We start from the raw sequence: 21,702 nt of genomic DNA, 5'->3' as shown, positions 1-21,702 counted from the left end.
TGAAATAAAGATTTACCTTCATATTATTGGACAATTAAATTCTTAGCACTGCAGTACTTGTACCAACTGAAAAGCAAATCTTTTAGGAAATTTCCGCTCCTGTCACCAAGGTGAACCAGCATCAAGCTGTGCTGCTCTTTTGGAGTATTAGTGTCAAGGAGTTCACCATTATTCTGGTAAAAAAGAATACATTTCAGAAATCCTGGTTAAACTGACCCTTCAGAGAGATGGAGATGTAGATTTTTTTTAAATTCTATTTTAAGTAGTTTTTAGGTAGGGCTTTGCATCTGGGGAACTGTGGCTTCTAAAATATACTGTAGTGTGCAACAAAACTAAATATTAAACAGCAGTACATCGGCAAACATACCCTCTGCTTAAAGATCTCTGGCAACCCAATATTCTTGTTGGCTCCCCAGTCTGATATCAAATTGTCAAGCCCTGCATGGACAGTTTGTTTTTTACTCCCCTGCATGCCGTTTCGGGATTTTAACTGTATCCACATGTAGTAAATAAATGTTATGTTTATGAGAGCTTCAAAAAAAGTTTTCATCTGACGCCGTCACCAAGGGAGGCAATACTGAGTAAACCGAATAGCATGTTAATAATATCCAAAAATAAACTTCTATTTCCAGTCCGTCTAGCATCAAGGAGAGTTTTAACTAAACACTGCTAATTCCCCCTCTAGTTATCATATCAGTAATTAAAGGGATATAATAAAATGCTTAATTCTTTAGTAATCAGAAGTTGTTTAATAATACAAATGCTCAGACTTTAAAACCTTTTAAAGGGTTACTAAACGCACATTTTTTTTCTTTCATGATTCAGATAGAGCATGTAATTTTAAGCAAGATTCTAATTTACTCCTTCTATAAATTTTTCTAAATTCTCTTGCTATCTTTATTTAAAAAACAGGAATGTAAAGTTTAGCAGACGGCCCATTCTAGGTTCAGCACCATGGATAGTGCTCGCTTTTTGGTGGCTAACATTTAGCCACCAATAAGCAAGCATAACCCAGGTTCTTAACCAAAAATGGGCCAGCTCCTAAACATTACATCCCTGCTTTTTTTAAAATAAAGATAGCAAGAGAACGAACAAAAATTGATAATAGGAGTAAATTAGAAAGTTGGTTAAAAATTGTATGCTCTATCTGAATCATGAAAGAAAAAAAATTGGGTTTAGTGTCCCTTTAATACATGGTTACAATTGAACATCAGGCACAAAACTTATGCTATTTTGAAGACCGACCCTAAATAACTGGCAGTACCTGAGTATGCCAGTACTTATCTGCTCACTGGTTATGTCTTGCTCAGCTTTGGCAATACTAAAATGCTTTAATATACAGTTTCACGGGCCTGTGTACTAAAAAGGGTTTTCAATATGAAAACACAGCATCTATACTTCATGAATTTTAATTTTGTTTACATGGAGGAAAAAAAGCTTTTTAAATTGAATTTGAAACGTATACAGCTATATGAGTTGTGTTTACCTACTACTTCATGTTGGCTGATGGGCACATCCAACTAATGCTCACTCAGTCACTCAAAAATATTAATTAAAAAAAAAAAATATTAAATTCACACTCCATTAATTAACATATCCCATTCTAAATAACTGTACTCCCCTTAAAAAGTAGGGGGTGTTACTGGATTCAAAATACTAAATAGTCAAAAAAAAAAACACTAACTTTTTTAAATTTTTTTTTTTATCATATGCTGAATAAAAACTAACGACGCATGTCCTAAGAAAAAGTCAGTTTTTTAAATGTAATATACCACTGACCATTATTACCCTGTACCATTTCACATAAATGTATTCTGTATTAAAAAATATTATATTAAACCAAATAGGTATAATAAGGATCTACAAAGAGGACTATATTATAAAGTTTATTCAAGTAACTTAAAATTAAGTATTTTGGAAAGTTGTATAAAACTGCATGATCTCTTTTGTATTCAATTTGCTTTGATTTCTTGGTATTCATTGTTAAAAACATACCTAGGTATGCTCAATAAATACTAAATGGCAGCAATATCTCTTAAGTGTATCCAGTCCACGGATCATCCATTACTTGTTGGATATTCTCCTTCCCAACAGGAAGTTGCAAGACGATCACCCACAGCAGAGCTGCTATATAGCTCCTCCCCTCACTGCCATATCCAGTCATTCTCTTGCAACTCTCAACGAAGATGGAGGTTGTAAGAGGACTGTGGTGTTTAATACTTAGTTTATTTCTTCAATCAAAAGTTTGTTATTTTTAAATGGTACCGGAGTGTACTGTTTATCTCAGGCAGTATTTAGAAGAAGAATCTGCCTGCGTTTTCTATGATCTTAGCAGAAGTAACTAAGATCCTTTGCTGTTCTCACATATTCTAAGGAGTGAGGTAACTTCAGAGGGGGAATAGCATGCAGGCTTTCCTGTAATAAGGTATGTGCAGTTAAAATATTTTTCTAGGCATGGAATTTGCTAGAAAATGCTGCTGATACCGAAGTAATGTAAGTAAAGCCTTAAATGAAGTGATAGCGACTGGTATCAGGCTTATTAATAGAGATACATACTCTTATAAAAGTGTATTTTAAAATGTTTGCTGGCATGTTTAATCGTTTTTTACATATGTTTGGTGATAAAACTTATTGGGGCCTAGTTTTTTCCACATGGCTGGCTTGAATTTTGCCTAGAAACAGTTCCCTGAGGCTTCCCACTGTTGTAATATCAGTGGGAGGGGCCTATTTTGGCGTTTTTTTGCACAGCAAAAATTACATACACAGACATCCAGCTTCTTCCTGCATGATCCAGGACTTCTCTGAATGGCTCAAAAGGCTTCAAAAGTCGTATTGAGGGAGGTAAAAAGCCACAGTAGAGCTGTGGCAGTTGTTGTGACTGTTTAAAAAACGTTTTTGTCATTTTGTTATTCCGTTTTTGGTATTAAGGGGTTAATCATTCCTTTGCAAGTGGGTGCAATGCTCTGCTAACTTATTACATACACTGTAAAAATTTCGTTAGTGTAACTGCATTTTTTCACTGTTATTTAAAAATTTGGGAAAATTTGTGTTTCTTAAAGGCGCAGTAACGTTTTTTATATTGCTTGTAAACTTGTTTTAAAGTGTTTTCCAAGCTTGCTAGTCTCATTGCTAGTCTGTTTAAACATGTCTGACACAGAGGAACCTACTTGTTCATTATGTTTGAAAGCCATGGTGGAGCCCCATAGGAGAATGTGTACTAAATGTATTGATTTCACCTTAAACAGTAAAGATCAGTCTTTATCTATAAAAGAATTATCACCAGAGGGTTCTGTTGAGGGGGAAGTTATGCCGACTAACTCTCCCCACGTGTCAGACCCTTCGCCTCCCGCTCAGGGGACGCACACTAATATGGCGCCAATTACATCAGGGACGCCCATAGCGATTACCTTGCAGGACATGGCTGCAATCATGAATAATACCCTGTCAGAGGTATTATCTAGATTGCCTGAATTAAGAGGCAAGCGCGATAGCTCTGGGGTTAGGAGAGATACAGAGCGCGCAAATGCTGTTAGAGCCATGTCTGATACTGCGTCACAGTATGCAGAACATGAGGACGGAGAGTTTCAGTCTGTGGGTGACATCTCTGACTCGGGGAAACCTGATTCAGAGATTTCTAATTTTAAATTTAAGCTTGAGAACCTCCGTATATTGCTTGGGGAGTTATTAGCTGCTCTGAATGACTGTAACACAGTTGCAATTCCAGAGAAATTGTGTTGGCTGGATAGATACTATGCGGTGCCGGTGTGTACTGACATTTTTCCTATACCTAAAAGGCTTACAGAAATTATTAGCAAGGAGTGGGATAGACCCGGTGTGCCCTTTTCCCCACCTCCTATATTTAGAAAAATGTTTCCAATAGACGCCACTCCACGGGACTTATGGCAGACGGTCCCTAAGGTGGAGGGAGCAGTTTCTACTTTAGCAAAGCGTACCACTATCCCGGTTGAGGACAGTTGTGCTTTTTCAGATCCAATGGATAAAAAATTGGAGGGTTACCTTAAGAAAATGTTTATTCAACAAGGTTTTATTTTACGGCCCCTTGAATGCATTGCGCCTGTTACTGCTGCGGCGGCATTCTGGTTTGAGGCCCTGGAAGAGGCCATCCAGACAGCTCCATTGAATGAAATTATTGACAAGCTTAGAATGCTTAAGCTAGCTAACTCATTTCTTTCTGATGCCATTGTTCATTTGACTAAACTAACGGCTAAGAATTCCGGATTTGCCATCCAGGCGCGTAGGGCGCTATGGCTTAAATCCTGGTCAGCTGATGTGACTTCAAAGTCTAAATTACTCAACATTCCTTTCAAGGGGCAGACCTTATTCGGGCCTGGCTTGAAGGAAATTATTGCTGACATTTACTGGAGGCAAGGGTCATACCCTTCCTCAGGACAGGGCCAAATCAAAGGCCAAACAGTCTAATTTTCGTGCCTTTCGAAATTTCAAGGCAGGAGCAGCATCAACTTCCTCCGCTTCAAAACAAGAGGGAACTGTTGCTCGTTCCAGACAGGCCTGGAAACCTAACCAGTCCTGGAACAAGGGCAAGCAGGCCAGGAAGCCTGCTGCTGCCCCCAAGACAGCATGAAAGAACGCCCCCCTATTCGTAAACGGATCTAGTGGGGGGCAGACTTTCTCTCTTCGCCCAGGCGTGGGCAAGAGATGTTCAGGATCCCTGGGCGTTGGAGATCATATCTCAGGGATATCTTCTGGACTTCAAAGCTTCTCCTCCACAAGGGAGATTTCATCTTTCAAGGTTATCATCAAACCAGATAAAGAAAGAGGCATTCCTAAGCTGTGTGCAAGACCTCCTAGTAATGGGAGTGATCCATCCAGTTCCGCGGACGGAACAAGGACAGGGATATTATTCAAATCTGTTTGTGGTTCCCAAGAAAGAGGGAACCTTCAGACCAATCTTGGATCTAAAGATCTTAAACAAATTCCTTAGAGTTCCATCATTCAAAATGGAAACTATTCGTACCATCCTACCCATGATCCAAGAGGGTCAGTACATGACCACAGTGGACTTAAAGGATGCCTACCTTCACATACAGATTCACAAAGATCATCATCGGTTCCTAAGGTTTGCCTTTCTAGACAGGCATTACCAATTACCAATTTGTAGCTCTTCCCTTCGGGTTGGCCACTGCCCCGAGAATTTTTACAAAGGTTCTGGGCTCACTTCTGGAGGTTCTAAGACCGCGAGGCATATCGGTGGCTCCGTATCTAGACGACATCCTGATACAGGCGTCAAGCTTTCAAATTGCCAAGTCTCATACAGAGATAGTTCTGGCATTTCTGAGGTCGCATGGGTGGAAAGTGAACGTGGAAAAGAGTTCTCTATCATCACTCACAAGAGTCTCCTTCCTAGGGACTCTTATAGATTCTGTAGAGCTGAAAATTTACCTGACGGAGTCCAGGTTATCAAAACTTCTAAATGCTTTCCGTGTCCTTCATTCCATTCCACGCCCGTCAGTGGCTCAGTGCATGGAAGTAATCGGCTTAATGGTAGCGGCAATGGACATAGCATGCATAATTGCAGCGGTCTGAGATGCAGGCGCGCAAATGGCACTAAGTCAGTGGAATGGGGATTACTCAGATTTGTCCCCTCTACTAAATCTGGATCAAGAGACCAGAGATTCTTTTCTCTGGTGGCTTTCTCTGGTCCATCTGTCCAAGGGTATGACCTTTCGCAGGCCAGATTGGACGATTGTAACAACAGATGCCAGCCTTCTAGGTTGGGGCGCAGTCTGGAACTCCCTGAAGGCTCAGGGATCGTGGACTCATGAGGAGAAACTCCTCCCAATAAATATTCTGGAGTTAAGAGCAATATTCAATGCTCTTCTAGCTTGGCCTCAGTTAGCAACACTGAGGTTCATCAGATTTCAGTCGGACAACATCACGACTGAGGCTTACATCAACCATCAAGGGGGAACCAGGAGTTCCCTAGTGATGTTAGAAGTCTCAAAGATAATTCACTGGGCAGAGTCTCACTCTTGCCACCTGTCAGCGATCCACATCCCAGGCGTAGAGAACTGGGAGGCGGATTTTCTAAGTCGTCAGACTTTTCATCCGGGGGAGTGGGAACTCCATCCGGAGGTGTTTTCTCAACTGGTCCATCGTTGGGGCAAACCAGATCTGGATCTCATGGCTTCTCGCCAGAACGCCAAGCTTCCTTGTTACGGATCCAGGTCCAGGGACCCGGGAGCAACGCTGATAGATGCTCTAGCAGCTCCTTGGTTCTTCAACCTGGCCTATGTGTTTCCACCGTTTCCTCTGCTCCCTCGACTGATTGCCAAAATCAAACAGGAGAGAGCATCTGTGATTCTGATAGCGCCTGCGTGGCCACGCAGGACCTGGTATGCAGACCTAGTGGACATGTCATCTCTTCCATCATGGACTCTGCCTCTGAGGCAGGACCTTCTAATACAAGGTCCTTTCAATCATCCAAATCTACTTTCTCTGAGACTGACTGCATGGAGATTGAACGCTTGATTCTATCAAGGCGTGGCTTCTCCGAGTCAGTCATTGATACCTTAATACAGGCTCGGAAGCCTGTCACCAGGAAAATCTGCCATAAGATATGGCGTAAATATATTTATTGGTGTGAATCCAAGAGTTACTCATGGAGTAAGGTTAGGATTCCTAGGATAATGTCCTTTCTCCAAGAGGGTTTGGACAAAGGCTCATCAGCTAGTTCTTTAATAGGACAGATCTCTGCTCTGTCCTTTTGCACAAGCGTCTGGCAGAAGTTCCAGACGTCCAGGCATTTTGTCAGGCTTTGGTTAGGATTAAGCCTGTGTTTAAAACTGTTGCTCCCCCGTGGAGCTTAAACTTGGTTCTTAAAGTTCTTCAGGGAGTTCCGTTTGAACCCCTTCATTCCATTGATATTAATCTTTTATCTTGGAAAGTTCTGTTTTTGATGGCTATTTACTCGGCTCGAAGAGTCTCTGAGTTATCTGCCTTACATTGTGATTCTCCTTATCTGATTTTTCATTCAGACAAGGTAGTTCTGCGTACCAAACCTGGGTTTTTACCTAAGGTGGTTTCTAACAGGAATATCAATCAAGAGATTGTTGTTCCATCATTGTGTCCTAATCCTTCTTCAAAGAAGGAACGTCTTTTGCATAATCTGGACGTAGTCCGTGCCTTGAAGTTTTACTTACAGGCTACTAAAGATTTTCGTCAAACATCTGCCCTGTTTGTCGTTTACTCTGGACAGAGGAGAGGTCAAAAAGCTTCGGCAACCTCTCTCTCCTTTTGGCTTCGGGGCATAATACGCTTATTCTATGAGACTGCTGGACAGCAGCCCCCTGAAAGGATTACAGCTCATTCTACTAGAGCTGTGGCTTCCACCTGGGCCTTTAAAAATGAGGCCTCTGTTGAACAGATTTGCAAGGCTGCGACTTGGTCTTCGCTTCACACCTTTTCAAAATTTTACAAATTTGACACTTTTGCTTCTTCGGAGGCTGTTTTTGGGAGAAAGGTTCTACAGGCAGTGTTCCTTCCGTTTAAGTTCCTGCCTTGTCCCTCCCATCATCAGTGTACTTTAGCTTTGGTATTGGTATCCCACAAGTAATGGATGATCCGTGGACTGGATACACTTAACAAGAGAAAACATAATTTATGCTTACCTGATAAATTTATTTCTCTTGTAGTGTATCCAGTCCACGGCCCGCCCTGTCCTTTTTAAGGCAGGTCTAAATTTTAATTAAACTACAGTCACCACTGCACTCTATGGTTTCTCCTTTCTCGTCTAGTTTCGGTCGAATGACTGGATATGGCAGTGAGGGGAGGAGCTATATAGCAGCTCTGCTGTGGGTGATCCTCTTGCAACTTCCTGTTGGGAAGGAGAATATCCCACAAGTAATGGATGATCCGTGGACTGGATACACTACAAGAGAAATAAATTTATCAGGTAAGCATAAATTATGTTTTTTGTAACAATATTATATATTGTTGTAAACGTTGCTTTTTTTTCTTTTTTTTTTGCTACCAGTCAACTATATTGTTTGTTTACATTCGGCTAGATTACGAGTTGTGCGTTAGGGTAAAAAAGCAGCGTTAAAAGGTCCTAACGCGGGGGGCGTGTCCAGGCCATGGCCTAAGATGGCTGCTAAACTGGGAGCTCTGTGACTAAAAATTGCAATCCGCCTTGCAATCGTCTTCTTTTGCATCCATCCAGATGAAAACTGATCGGGCTGCAGTAGATAAAGCTTTGCTGGACTGGATTATAGCTATATTGTGAGAAAAGAAGTCTTCCAGACTGGACCGCAGGGTTCCCTGGGCGGCCTACAAGGAAAGGGAACTCAGCACCCCCCCCCCCCCCGGGGAACCGGGGTAAGCAGAGTAAATACTGTGCCTCTGCATCCATTTGTTAGCCCGTAAACAGTGGTCAAATAAGCACCCTCCTGCACTAAACTATCATGGAGGAGCTCTACTCTTATATTAAAGGCCTGATGGAGAAGCGGGAGAAGCTGATCTGCCAAAGAATTGACAATCTAGCTGCGAAACAGTCTGCACTTTCCCTTGCAATTAATCTAACAGAGTGCGGTGAAGCGCTGCAAAAACAACCGCAGAATGTCCCATCACACGATCTGAGGTCTGAGGACATTGGATGGCGATCATCAGCATACACCGGAATGCCTTTTTCCCACTTGGGCACTGGAGAAGCGTGAACTTGGGCTGCCTAAGGGGGCTGGGACAAACTGCGGCCTTATGGAGGCATCTCAGTGCCTTTTAGCTAAGTGTGGTCAGCAGAGCTACTCACATCTCGCTGCGGAAAGAGCCGTTCTGGCAGTCTCGCTGGAGGATGAAGCGGAGTCCGGGGAGCCGCGGCAGTTCAAATTAATGTCACCTCGTTGGGTGAACGCAGAGGTGGTTCCGGCTACTTTACCTGCATTTGCTGCTCTTGTTTGGAGGGAAGCGGCCGGCCTTCTGGACTGGAGCGGCGAAGTGAGTCCATACATTTGTCAGATCTCTCTAGTCCAGCGAGTGGGCATCGGATAAGTACAGAGACTTTTGTATCATACTGGACCCAACTTGTGAGACTATATATGTTTAGCAATCACGTTGGGTTAAAGCTGTTGTGCCACTTCTCTTTTTTACATAGATGGCCCCCTATAGGTTGATGTGTGGGGACAGCATACTTGTTAACCGATTCATTTGAGTACTGCTAATGTAATGTATCCTGCAGGTAATTGTTAATGTCTATACGGCAGCACTGTATGCTTAAGATAGGGGGTGAAGGGTATCTCAGAAGAGCAGGAATGCATACCTTGACCCGGCATACCCATAGGATCTATATTCATAAGCTATTTAAGTTTGCCTAGTTTAGCCTACAATGTAAATATGCAATAATGTGTATATGTGGGGATGCAATACCATACATTTCTGTCCCTATCCTATATGTAGGGCCTTCTTTTTCTAAATTCTATCTCAGCGTGAAGATTATATTGTTTATTTTTATTAACCATGCATGTGATTCACTGCTTATTTAGATATGTGCTCTAAAGGCACAGTTACCTATTTTGGGGCCAAAGATTTGACGCCTCCATATGGCTATATAGCAATATATCTTCAGACTTAGGTTTATGGTCTATGCGTGGTATGCCAGGGTTTCATGGAGTTCTCTAAGATAACAATAGTCATAGCATTTACATTCTGCCAAGACCCATATAGGGTCCTGTAAATAACCCTCCCCCATAATACCCCTCCACTAGTGCATTATTATATCTAGCAGCCCAAGTGAGGCTGATATTTATCTTTACGTGGTTAATATGTCCAGTAGTCCAAGAGTGGTTACTAGCTGCCTGGGGGCTATGTGTATACTTTCTCCTGTGTTGCAGGGCTCCAATTTATTCACTGCAGCTGGTACTAACTTGAATGTACAGTCCATAAGTGGCCTGTCAGATATTAAAGGTTTGTTCCCCAAAAAATCTAGAGGAGGGACTTGTTGCTGTACTGTGACAAATCTATTTGTATGTTGTGAATTTATTCTCTGTGCCATAATATTTGGTTATATATTCCGTTATAGATAACATACATTTTTGTATTGTGACAGATCTATATGTTTGTTGAAACCAGTGATGTTATATTTTTACGCACTTGCTTGCAAGTTTTAGTATTTTACTTAACTTTTTTTTCGCAATTTGAGGCTTTACACAAGCCTATAGAAGGGTATATGGAGAAACTAAACTTAACACCCTCTCACTGTAGTCCTCACCACTTATCCCTTTAATGGGGTATGTGCCCTTTTTATATTTTAGAGGGATGTTTTCTATAATATCTGAAGTTAAATGGTGTGGACTCCCAAAGACCTACATGCTCTTGTTCAAAACCTTCCTACAAAAACCAGGTCTCAGAATTCACATTTATTCAGTTATTTTTGACTTGTCCAAGCTAACATGTTTATACATAAAATGAGGTATCATACATGGCTCTGTGCATATTCTCCCGATGAGAATCTACTGTTGTTCAAGGTCTCTAAGACATGCCTATGTATTATGTGTATGTGTATGGCTGTATGTCTATAGGCGTGTTGCCATGATTAATACTTGATTTTGTATGTTCTGAATACCTCAATAAAAATTATTTAAAAAAAAAAAAAAAAAAAGGTCCTAACGCTGCTTTTTTATGCCCGCTGGTATTACGAGTCTTGCAGGTTTAGGGGCACCGCACGCTTCTTTGGCCTTACCGCAAAACGACTTACGTAAACTTTGTAAAGTCTTTTTTTCTATGGGACTTCTATAGTGCCGGTATTGCGAGTCTGTCCTGGGAGCCCAAAAAGTGAACGGTACACCTAACGCATTTAAAAGTTAGTAGTTATGAGTTTTATTGTACAACGCCGTAACATAAAACTCATAACTAAAGTGCTAAAAAGTACAATAACACCCATAAACTACCTATCAACCCCTAAACCGACGCCCTCCCGTATCGCAAACACTTTAATAAAATTTTAACCCCTAATCTGCCGCTCCGGACACCGCCGACACCTACATTATATTTATTAACCCCTAATCTGCCGCCCCAACTTCGCCGCCACTATATTAAAGTTATTAACCCCTAAACCTAATTCTAACCCTAAACCTAACACCCACTAACTTAAATATAATTAAAATAAATCTAAATAAATATTCCTATCATTAACTAAATTATTCCTATTTAAAACTAAATACCTGTAAAATAAACCCTAAGATAGCTACAATATAACTAATAGTTACATTGTAGCTATCTTAGGGTTTATTTTTATTTTACAGGCAAGTTTGTATTTATTTTAACCAGGTAGAATAGTTATTACATAGTTATTAACTATTTAATAGTTACCTAGCTAAAATAAATACAAAAGTACCTGTAAAATAAAACCTAACCTAAGTTACACTAACACCTAACACTACACTATAATTAATAAAATTAACTAAATTAAATACAATTGCCTAAATTAAATTAGCTAAAGTACAAAAAACACTAAATTACAGAAAATAATAAACAAATACAGATATTTAAACTAATTACACCTAATCTAATAGCCCTATTAAAATAAAAAAGCCCCCCCAAAATAAAAAAAAACCCTAGCCTAAACTACCAATAGCCTTTAAAAGGGCCTTTTGCGGGGCATTGCCCCAAAGTAATTGGCTCTTTTACCTGTAAAAAAAAAAAATACTAACAACCTCCCCAACAGTATAAAACCCACCACCCACACAACCAACCCCCCAAATAAAATACTAGCTAAAAAAACCTAAGGTCCCCATTGCCCTGAAAAGGGCATTTGGATGGGCATTGCCCTTAAAAGGGCAGTTAGCTCTATTGCAACCCAAAGTCCCTAACCTAAAAATAAAACCCACCCAATACACCCTTTAAAAACCCACCCAATACACCCTTTAAAAAACCTAACACTAACCCCCTGAAGATATACTTACCGGGAGACGTCTTCATCCAAGCCGGGCCGAAGTCCTCAACGAAGCCGGGAGAAGTCTTCATCCAAGCCGGGCGAAATGGTCCTCCAGATGGGCAGAAGTTTTCATCCAGACGGCATCTTCTATTTTCATCCATCCGGCGCAGAGCGGGTCCATCTTCAAGGCATCCGACGCGGAGCATCCTCTTCTTCCGACAACTAAAGCTGAATGAAGGTACCTTTTAAGTGACGTCATCCAAGATGGCGTCCCTTAGATTCCGATTGGCTGATAGAATTCTATCAGCCAATCGGAATTAAGGTAGAAAGAATCCTATTGGCTGATGCAATCAGCCAATAGGATTGAAGTTCAATCAGCCAATAGGATTGAAGTTCAATCCTATTGGCTGATCCAATCATCAGCCAATCGGATTGAAGTTCAATCCTATTGGCTGATCCAATCATCAGCCAATCCGGATTGAAGTTCAGTCCTATTGGCTGATCCAATCATCAGCCAATCCGGATTGAAGTTCAGTCCTATTGGCTGATCCAATCATCAGCCAATCCGGATTGAAGTTCAATCCTATTGGCTGATCCAATCATCAGCCAATTGGAATCTAAGGGACACCATTGTGGATGACGTCACTTAAAGGTACCTTCATTCAGCTTTAGTCGTCGGAAGAAGAGGATGCTCCACGTCGCATGTCTTGAAGACTTCTTCCCGTCTAGAGGGCCACTTCGCCCAGCTTGGATGAAGACTTCTCACGGCTTCGTTGAGGACTTCGGTCTGGCTTGGATGAAGACGACTTCCGGTAAGTCGATCTTCAGGGGGTTAGTGTTAGGTTTTTTTTAAGGGTGTATTGGGTGGGTTTTATTTTTAGGTTAGGGACTTTGGGTTGCAATAGAGCTAACTGCCCTTTTAAGGGCAATGCCCATCCAAATGCCCTTTTCAGGGCAATGGGGAGCTTAGGTTTTTTAGCTAGTATTTTATTTGGGGGGTTGGTTGTGTGGGTGGTGGGTTTTACTGTTGGGGGGTTGTTTGCATTTTTTTTTACAGGTAAAAGAGCTGATTACTTTGGGGCAATGTCCTGCAAAGGCCCTTTTAAGGGCTATTGGTAGTTTAGTTTATGCTAGTTTTTATTTTTATTTTAATAGGGCTATTAGATTAGGTGTAATTAGTTTAAATATATGTTTTTTTTTATTTTAATAGGGCTATTAGATTAGGTGTAATTAGTTTAAATATATGTAATTTGTTTATTATTTTCTGTAATTTAGTGTTTGTTTTTTTTGTACTTTAGCTAATTTAATTTAGGTAATTGTATTTAGTTTAGTTCATTTATTTAATTATAGTGTAGTGTTAGGTGTTTGTGTAACTTAGGTTAGGTTTTATTTTACAGGTACTTTTGTATTTATTTTAGCTAGGTAGTTATTAAATAGTTAATAACTATTTAATAACTATTCTACCTAGTTAAAATAAATACAAACTTTCCTGTAAAATAAAAATAAACCTTATTTTCATCAGAGTGCCCGTTTTTTTTAAAATAATTTTAAAAACAGGGACACTTGCATTTTTGAAAATTTACATTGCACTGGATTTAAACAAATACTTACCTTTTACTTCTGCAAAACCGGATCGCCGATCTCAGCCTCAGTTCCCCTGTACTGACGTCATAAATGACAAAACCGGCTTCCTCCAATCATGGCTTGCACCCCAGAGCGTCCAGCTTGTGATGCCCGGCTGTGATTGGAGGAAGCCAGTTTCGTCATTGCTGTGGTCTACAGCAGGAAGAAGGAGGGGGGATCGTCGATCTGACTTTGCAGGAGTAAAAGGTAAGAAATTTCTACAAATCCAGTGCAATGTTAATTTTCATCAATGAAAGTGCCCCTGTTTTTAAAAGTATTTTGAAAAACCGGGCACTCATTGATGAAAATTGACCTTCACTTTAAGCTAGATACAATTTAACTATTAGTTATATTGTAGCTATCTTAGGGTTTATTTTACAGGTAAGTATTTAGTTTGTTATTTTTAAATGGTACCGGAGTGTGCTGTTTATCTCAGGCAGTATTTAGAAGAAGAATCTGCCTGCATTTTCTATGATCTTAGCAGAAGTAACTAAGATCCATGGCTGTTCTCACATATTCTGAGGAGTGAGGTAACTTCAGAGAGGGAATGGCGTGCAGGTTTTCCTGCAATAAGGTATGTGCAGTTAATATTTTTCTAGGGATGGAATTTGCTAGAAAATGCTGCTTATACCGGATTAATGTAAGTAAAGCCTTAAATGCAGTGATAGCTACTGGTATCAGGCTTATTAATAGAGATGCATACTCTTATAAAAATGTAATATAAAACGTTTGCTGGCATGTTAATCGTTTTTATATATGTTTGGTGACAAAACTTATTGGGGCCTAGTTTTTTTCCACATGGCTGGTTTGATTTCTGCCTAGAGACAGTTTCCTGAAGCTTTCCACTGTTGCAATATGAGTGGGAAGGGCCTATTTTAGTGCTTTTCTGTGGAGCTAAAAATACTGACAGAGACATTCAGCTTCCCTCTGCATGATACAGGACATCTCTGAAGGGCTCAAAAGGCTTCAAAGTCGTGTTTGAGGAGGGTAACAATCACAGTAGACTGTGGCAGTTGTTGTGACTGTGTTTAAAAAACGTTTTTGTCATTTATTATTCTGTTTTTGTTATTAAGGGGTTAATCATCCATTTGCAAGTGGGTGCAATGCTCTGCTGACTTGTTACATACACTGTAAAAATTTTGTTAGTGTAACTGCCTTTTTTCACTGTTATTTCAAATTTTGTCAAAATTTGTTTCTCTTAAAGGCACAGTAACACAGTAGTGTTTTCCAAGCTTGCTAGTCTCATTGCTAGTCTGTACAAACATGTCTGAAACAGAGGATACTTGTTCATTATGTTTAAAAGCCATGGTGGAGCCCCATAGGAGATTGTGTACTAAATGTTTTGATTTCACCTTAAACAGTAAAGATCAGTCTTTATCTATAAAAGAATTGTCACCAGAGGGGTCTGTCGAGGGGGAAGTTATGCCGACTAACTCTCCCCACGTGTCGGACCCTTCGCCTCCCGCTCAAGGGACGCACGCTAATATGGCGCCAATTACATCAGGGACGCCCATAGCGATTACTTTGCAGGACATGGCTGCAATCATGAATAATACCCTGTCAGAGGTATTATCCAGATTGCCTGAATTGAGAGGCAAGCGCGATAGCTCTGGGGTTAGACGAGATACAGAGCGCGTAGAATGCTGTAAGAGCCATGTCTGATACTGCGTCACAATATGCAGAACCTGAGGACGGAGAGCTTCAGTCTGTGGGTGACGTCTCTGTGTCAGGGGGGGACCTGATTCAGAGATTTCTAATTTTAAATTTAAGCTTGAGAACCTCCGTGTATTGCTTGGGGAGGTATTAGCTGCTCTGAATGACTGTGACACAATTGCAGTGCCAGAGAAATTGTGTAGGCTGGATAAATACTATGCAGTGCCGGTGAGTACTGATGTTTTTCCAATACCTAAAAGGCTTACAGAAATTATTAGTAAGGAGTGGGATAGGCCCGGTGTGCCCTTTTCCCCACCTCCTATATTTAGAAAAATGTTTCCAATAGATGCCACTCCACGGGACTTATGGCAGACTGTCCCTAAGGTGGAGGGAGCAGTTTCTACTTTAGCAAAGCGTACCACTATCCCGTTTGAGGACAGTTGTGCTTTTTCAGATCCAATGGATAAAAAATTAGAGGGTTACCTTAAGAAAATGTTTATTCAGCAAGGTTTTATTTTACAGCCCCTTGCATGCATTGCGCCTGTCACTGCTGCGGCGGCATTCTGGTTTGAGGCCCTGGAAGAGGCCATCCATACAGCTCCATTGACTGAAATTGTTGACAAGCTTAGAACTCTTAAGCTAGCTAACTCATTTGTTTCTGATGCCATTGTTCATTTGACTAAACTAACGGCTAAGAATTCCGGATTCGCCATCCAGGTGCGTAGGGCACTATGGCTCAAATCCTGGTCAGCTGATGTGACTTCAAAGTCTAAATTACTCAACATTCCTTTCAAGGGGCAGACCTTATTCAGCCTGGTTTGAAAGAAATTATTGCTGACATTACTGGAGGTAAGGGTCATACCCTTCCTCAGGACAGGGCTAAATCAAAGGCCAAACGGTCTAATTTTCGTGCCTTTCGAAATTCCAAGGCAGGTGCAGCATCAACTTCCTCCGCTTCAAGACAAGAGGGAACTTTTGCTCAATCTAAGCAGGCCTGGAAACCTAACCAGTCCTGGAACAAAGGCAAGCAGGCCAGAAAGCCTGCTGCTGCCTCTAAGACAGCATGAAGGAACGGCCCCCTATCCGGCGACGGATCTAGTAGGGGGCAGACTTTTTCTCTTCGCCCAGGCGTGGGCAAGAAATGTTCAGGATCCCTGGGCGTTGGAGATCATATCTCAGGGATATCTTCTGGACTTCAAAGCTTCCCCTCCACAAGGGAGATTTCATCTTTCAAGGTTATCTGCAAATCAGATAAAGAAAGAGGCATTCCTACGCTGTGTGCAAGACCTCCTAGTAATGGGAGTGATCCATCCAGTTCCGCGGACAGAACAAGGACAGGGTTTTTATTCAAATCTGTTTGTGGTTCCCAAAAAAGAGGGAACCTTCAGACCAATTTTGGATCTAAAGATCTTAAACAAATTCCTCAGAGTTCCATCTTTAAAAATGGAAACTATTCGGACCATCCTACCCATGATCCAAGAGGGTCAGTACATGACCACAGTGGACTTAAAGGATGCCTACCTTCACATACCGATTCACAAAGATCATCATCGGTTCCTAAGGTTTGCCTTTCTAGACAGGCATTACCAATTTGTAGCTCTTCCCTTCGGGTTGGCTACAGCCCCGAGAATCTTTATGAAGGTTCTGGGCTCACTTCTGGCGGTTCTAAGATCGCGAGGCATAGCGGTGGCTCCGTATCTAGACGACATCCTGATACAGGCGTCAAGCTTTCAAATTGCCAAGTCTCATACAGAGATAGTTCTGGCATTTCTGAGATTGCACGGGTGGAAAGTGAACGAGGAAAAGTTCTCTATCCCCACTCACAAGAGTCTCCTTCTTAGGGACTCTTATAGATTCTGTAGAGATGAAAATTTACCTGACGGAGTCCAGGTTATCAAAGCTTCTAAATGCTTGCCGTATTCTTCATTCCATTTCGCGCCCTTCGGTGGCTCAGTGTATGGAGGTTATCGGCTTAATGGTAGCGGCAATGGACATAGTGCCATTTGCGCGCCTACATGTCAGACCGCTGCAATTATGCATTCTAAGTCAGTGGAATGGGGATTACACAGATTTGTCCCCTCTGCTAAATCTGGATCAAGAGACCAGAGATTCTCTTCTCTGGTGGTTGTCTCGGGTCCACCTGTCCGAGGGTATGACCTTTCGCAGGCCAGATTGGACAATTGTAACAACAGATGCCAGCCTTCTAGGCTGGGGTGCAGTCTGGAACTCCCTGAAGGCACAGGGATCGTGGACTCAGGAGGAGAAACTCCTTCCAATAAATATTCTGGAGTTAAGAGCAATATTCAATGCTCTTCTGGCTTGGCCTCCATTAGCAACACTGAGGTTCATCAGATTTCAGTCGGACAATATCACGACTGTGGCTTACATCAACCATCAAGGGGGAACCAGGAGTTCCCTAGCGATGTTAGAAGTCTCAAAAATAATTCGCTGGGCAGAGACTCACTCTTGATACCTGTCAGCAATCCATATCCCAGGCGTGGAGAACTGGGAGGCGGATTTTCTAAGTCGTCAGACTTTTCACCCAGGGGAGTGGGAACTCCATCCGGAGGTGTTTGCTCAATTGATTCATCGTTGGGGCAAACCAGAGTTGGATCTCATGGCGTCTCGCCAGAACGCCAAGCTTCCTTGTTACGGATCCAGGTCCAGGGACCCAGAAGCGACGCTGATAGATGCTCTAGCAGCGCCTGGTTCTTCAACCTGGCTTATGTGTTTCCACCGTTTCCTCTGCTCCCTCGACTGATTGCCAAAATCAAACAGGAGAGAGCATCAGTGATTCTAATAGCGCCTGCGTGGCCACGCAGGACCTGGTATGCAGACCTAGTGGACATGTCATCCTTTCCACCATGGACTCTGCCTCTAAGACAGGACCTTCTAATACAAGGTCCTTTCAATCATCCAAATCTAATTTCTCTGAGACTGACTGCATGGAGATTGAACGCTTGATTCTATCAAAGCGTGGCTTCTTCGAGTCAGTCATTGATACCTTAATACAGGCACGAAAGCCTGTTACCAGGAAAATCTATCACAAGATATGGCGTACATATCTTTACTGGTGTGAATCCAAGAATTACTCATGGAGTAAGGTTAGGATTCCTAGGATATTGTCCTTTCTCCAAGAGGGTTTGGACAAAGGATTATCAGCTAGTTCCTTAAAGAGACAGATTTCTGCTCTGTCTATTCTTTTGCACAAGCGTCTGGCAGAAGTTCCAGACGTCCAGGCATTTTGTCAGGCTTTGGTTAGAATTAAGCCTGTGTTTAAACCTGTTGCTCCCCCATGGAGCTTAAACTTGGTTCTTCAAGGAGTTCCGTTTGAACCCCTTCATTCCATTGATATTAAGCTTTTATCTTGGAAAGTTCTGTTTTTGATGGCTATTTCCTCGGCTTGGAGAGTCTCTGAGCTATCAATCAAGAGATTGTTGTTCCATCATTGTGTCCTAATCCTTCTTCAAAGAAGGAACGTCTTTTACATAATCTGGACGTAGTCCGTGCCTTGAAGTTTTATTCTGGACAGAGGAGAGGTCAAAAAAGCTTCGGCAACCTCTCTTTCCTTTTGGCTTCGGAGTATTATACGCCTAGCCTATGAGACTGCTGGACAGCAGCCCCCTGAAAGAATTACAGCTCATTGAACTAGAGCTGTGGCTTCCACCTGGGCCTTTAAAAATGAGGCCTCTGTTGAACAGATTTGCAAGGCCGCGACTTAGTCTTCGCTTCACACTTTTTAAAAATTTTACAAATTTGATACTTTTGCTTCTTCGGAGGCTGTTTTTGGGAGAAAGGTTCTTCAGGCAGTGGTTCCTTCCGCTTAATCCCTGCCTTGTCCCTCCCATCATCCGTGTACTTTAGCTTTGGTATTGGTATCCCATAAGTAATGGATGATCCGTGGACTGGATACACTTAACAAGAGAAAACATAATTTATGCTTACCTGATAAATTTATTTCTCTTGTAGTGTATCCAGTCCACGGCCCGCCCTGTCATTTTAAGGCAGGTCTAAAAATTAAACTACAGTCACCACTACACCCTATGGTTTCTCCTTTCTCTGTTTGTTTCGGTCGAATGACTGGATATGGCAGTTAGGGGAGGAGCTATATAGCAGCTCTGCTGTGGGTGATCCTCTTGCAACTTCCTGTTGGGAAGGAGAATATCCCATAAGTAATGGATGATCCGTGGACTGGATACACTACAAGAGAAATAAATTTATCAGGTAAGCATAAATTATGTTTTTGTGCTGTGGTTCTGTATGACAAAATGCAATGACTGTCTCCTGTAACAAGACATTTCTATACAGTAGATCGATTAATGGCATTTTATCTTAAAGGGACAATGAACCCAATTTTTTTCTTTCATGATTCAGATACAGCACGCAATTTTAAGCAACTTTCTAATTTACTCCTGTTATTAATTTTTCTTCTTTCTCTTGTTATCTTTATTTAAAAATGCAGCAATATAAGCTTACGAGCAAGCCCATTTTAGGGTCAGCGCCCTGGATAGCGCTTGCTGATTGGTGGGTACATTTAGCCACCAATCAGCAAGTGCTACCCAGGTGCTTAACCAAAGATGGGCCAGCTTGTAAGCTTACATTCCTGTTGTTTCCCCCCCCCCCCCCCTCAAATAAAGATATCAATAGAACGAAGACAAATTGATAACAGGAGTAAATTAGAAAGTTGCTTAAAATTGCCTCCTCTATATGAATCATAAAAGAAAAAAAAATTGGGTTCAATATCCCTTTAACACTCAGTACTGCAGTAGAGCAGTTTAAAATAGACCTTTTACCACAAATGTTTTGCTTTCTTTTCTAATTGGCCCAGTACTTTGACAAACCTTGCTCATTTCTTTCTATTTCCTGCAAAACCTAGGGCATTTGGAAAGTGGGGTAACTATCAATGCACAGTACTGAATCCAAGATGGGAGGTGTGAGGGAATATTTGCAAAGAGCTGCATATATTGATTATGTTTTTGCAAACCTGTGTTAGTTATCCTTTTGGATTTGTTTGTTTTGTTCCTTTTTATTTTTAAATGTAGTCTTTTTAAGGCAATGTCATATTCAGATGTCACAATTATTAAAACAAAGAAATGCATCAAACCGGATGGCTTCGTATGGGAGTAGTAGCACTAGGTTTAATCACAGGCTTGTGAAGTAAAGGATGTGGAATGTGCAGGAATGTACATTTATAGCCTCCCATTGCTCAGAAATTCCTTGTTAATAGCTTTCAGCTCATATTTTTTCTATGTGCAATGCTATAATTGTATAATATTACACTAGAATCTATTTACACAGATTTCTCTCCTGCTGCAGGTACGGTGACATGTTGTGGCTTCAGTGCTCTTCCAACTCCGGGGTATGAGATATCAAGTGAGGTGAGAGCAGCAGACTTATTTGTTGTTCTGTATTTAGAAGCAGGTCATTTTACTGATGTCGGAAATAGAGCTCCCTTCATGCACATTACCTTACAGAAAACTGTGCATTCTGGGAATGACCTAATCTCCGTAATCCTGCAAACCAGATGGGGATGTCTAGTCATTCTGTTGTCACCAAAGTTATAACGTAACCTCTTCATGCTAGATTAACATAAATGCAAATCCTAATGTGTTTACTTTACTTCACTACACATTGCTTGCTGACTTTAGCGTTGACAGGTACTACTAGATTCTAAGCAATCATGAGCTGCCAAATTCTTCTCAAATAAAGAAGCTTTACAGGTTATACATTTACTGAAATTGAGTGTTCCGGAATGTGGTTTTGCAGGGGTTAATAACTGTAAATAATTTTTTTTTTTTTTTTTATTAAAAGCATTTTAGTTTTACATTTAATGTATGGTCCCTTTTAAGCTAAAGTTTGTTTCCTTATGGAAAAAAATGCCACCCACAGCACTATGTCTATATTTTATCAGTGATGGAAGCGCTTTATCTAAGGATTTAGTGGTTAATGTGTCCTACTGAGCGCTGAAGCTGTGTTGTGCCAGAGCAGCCAGATCACTTGCCATAGTCTGTGTATATACATTGTGCAGATCTCCTGTTAAACCTCAATGTATCTCATTTGTAGAACATGACGTCTGAGGTGGAGGAAGAGGTCCGGCATCTGACTGGAGGGTTATCTGAGCCAATTGTCATACAGGAGCTGCTGGAGAGGTTGAGAGAACTAGAGGTGAGATTTTAGACCATGATTTGTAAACTGCTTATGTGTATTTAAAGGGACAGTGTACTGTAAAAAATTTTTTGCAAATTTTATGTCAATACAGTGTTATTACAGTGTGAATCCTGATTATTTATTTTTTTAAGTTTGTGTATTTGTACCTTCAAGTAATATAAACTTATTTGTGGATGGAAAATCGGTATTGTACATGCTAATGCTGGCTTTACTAGCCAACATGGAGATGCATGATGTCACTCATGATGCCATCCTTATTGACTATGCAGCCTACTATGGTTTCACCACCCCACATGGATTATAGTAGATAGATAGAAGCTTTTGAGTGATGTTTTTTTTTTTTTAATGGATTT

The 21,702-nt window shown here is 41.2% G+C and overlaps 1 protein-coding gene across 7 annotated transcripts in view; it reads left to right on the top strand.

Annotated features, from left to right (window-relative positions):
• NCKAP5L (NCK associated protein 5 like) overlaps positions 1 to 21,702 on the top strand; it is a 235,375-nt gene that overhangs the window by 131,638 nt on the left and 82,035 nt on the right. For all 7 annotated transcript variants that reach the window (XM_053708047.1, XM_053708046.1, XM_053708052.1 and 4 more), the window contains 2 exons: positions 20,498 to 20,559; positions 21,245 to 21,346. In XM_053708047.1, the coding sequence (XP_053564022.1) occupies positions 21,248 to 21,346 (99 nt within the window). In that variant the 5' untranslated portion in view covers positions 20,498 to 20,559; positions 21,245 to 21,247. The remainder of the gene's footprint in view (positions 1 to 20,497; positions 20,560 to 21,244; positions 21,347 to 21,702) is intronic.

Source organism: Bombina bombina, chromosome 3 (genome assembly GCF_027579735.1).
Source record: "Bombina bombina isolate aBomBom1 chromosome 3, aBomBom1.pri, whole genome shotgun sequence".
NCBI lineage: Eukaryota > Metazoa > Chordata > Amphibia > Anura > Bombinatoridae > Bombina > Bombina bombina.
Note: the sequence above shows the minus strand (reverse complement) of the source record. Positions and strands in the feature narration are given on the sequence as shown.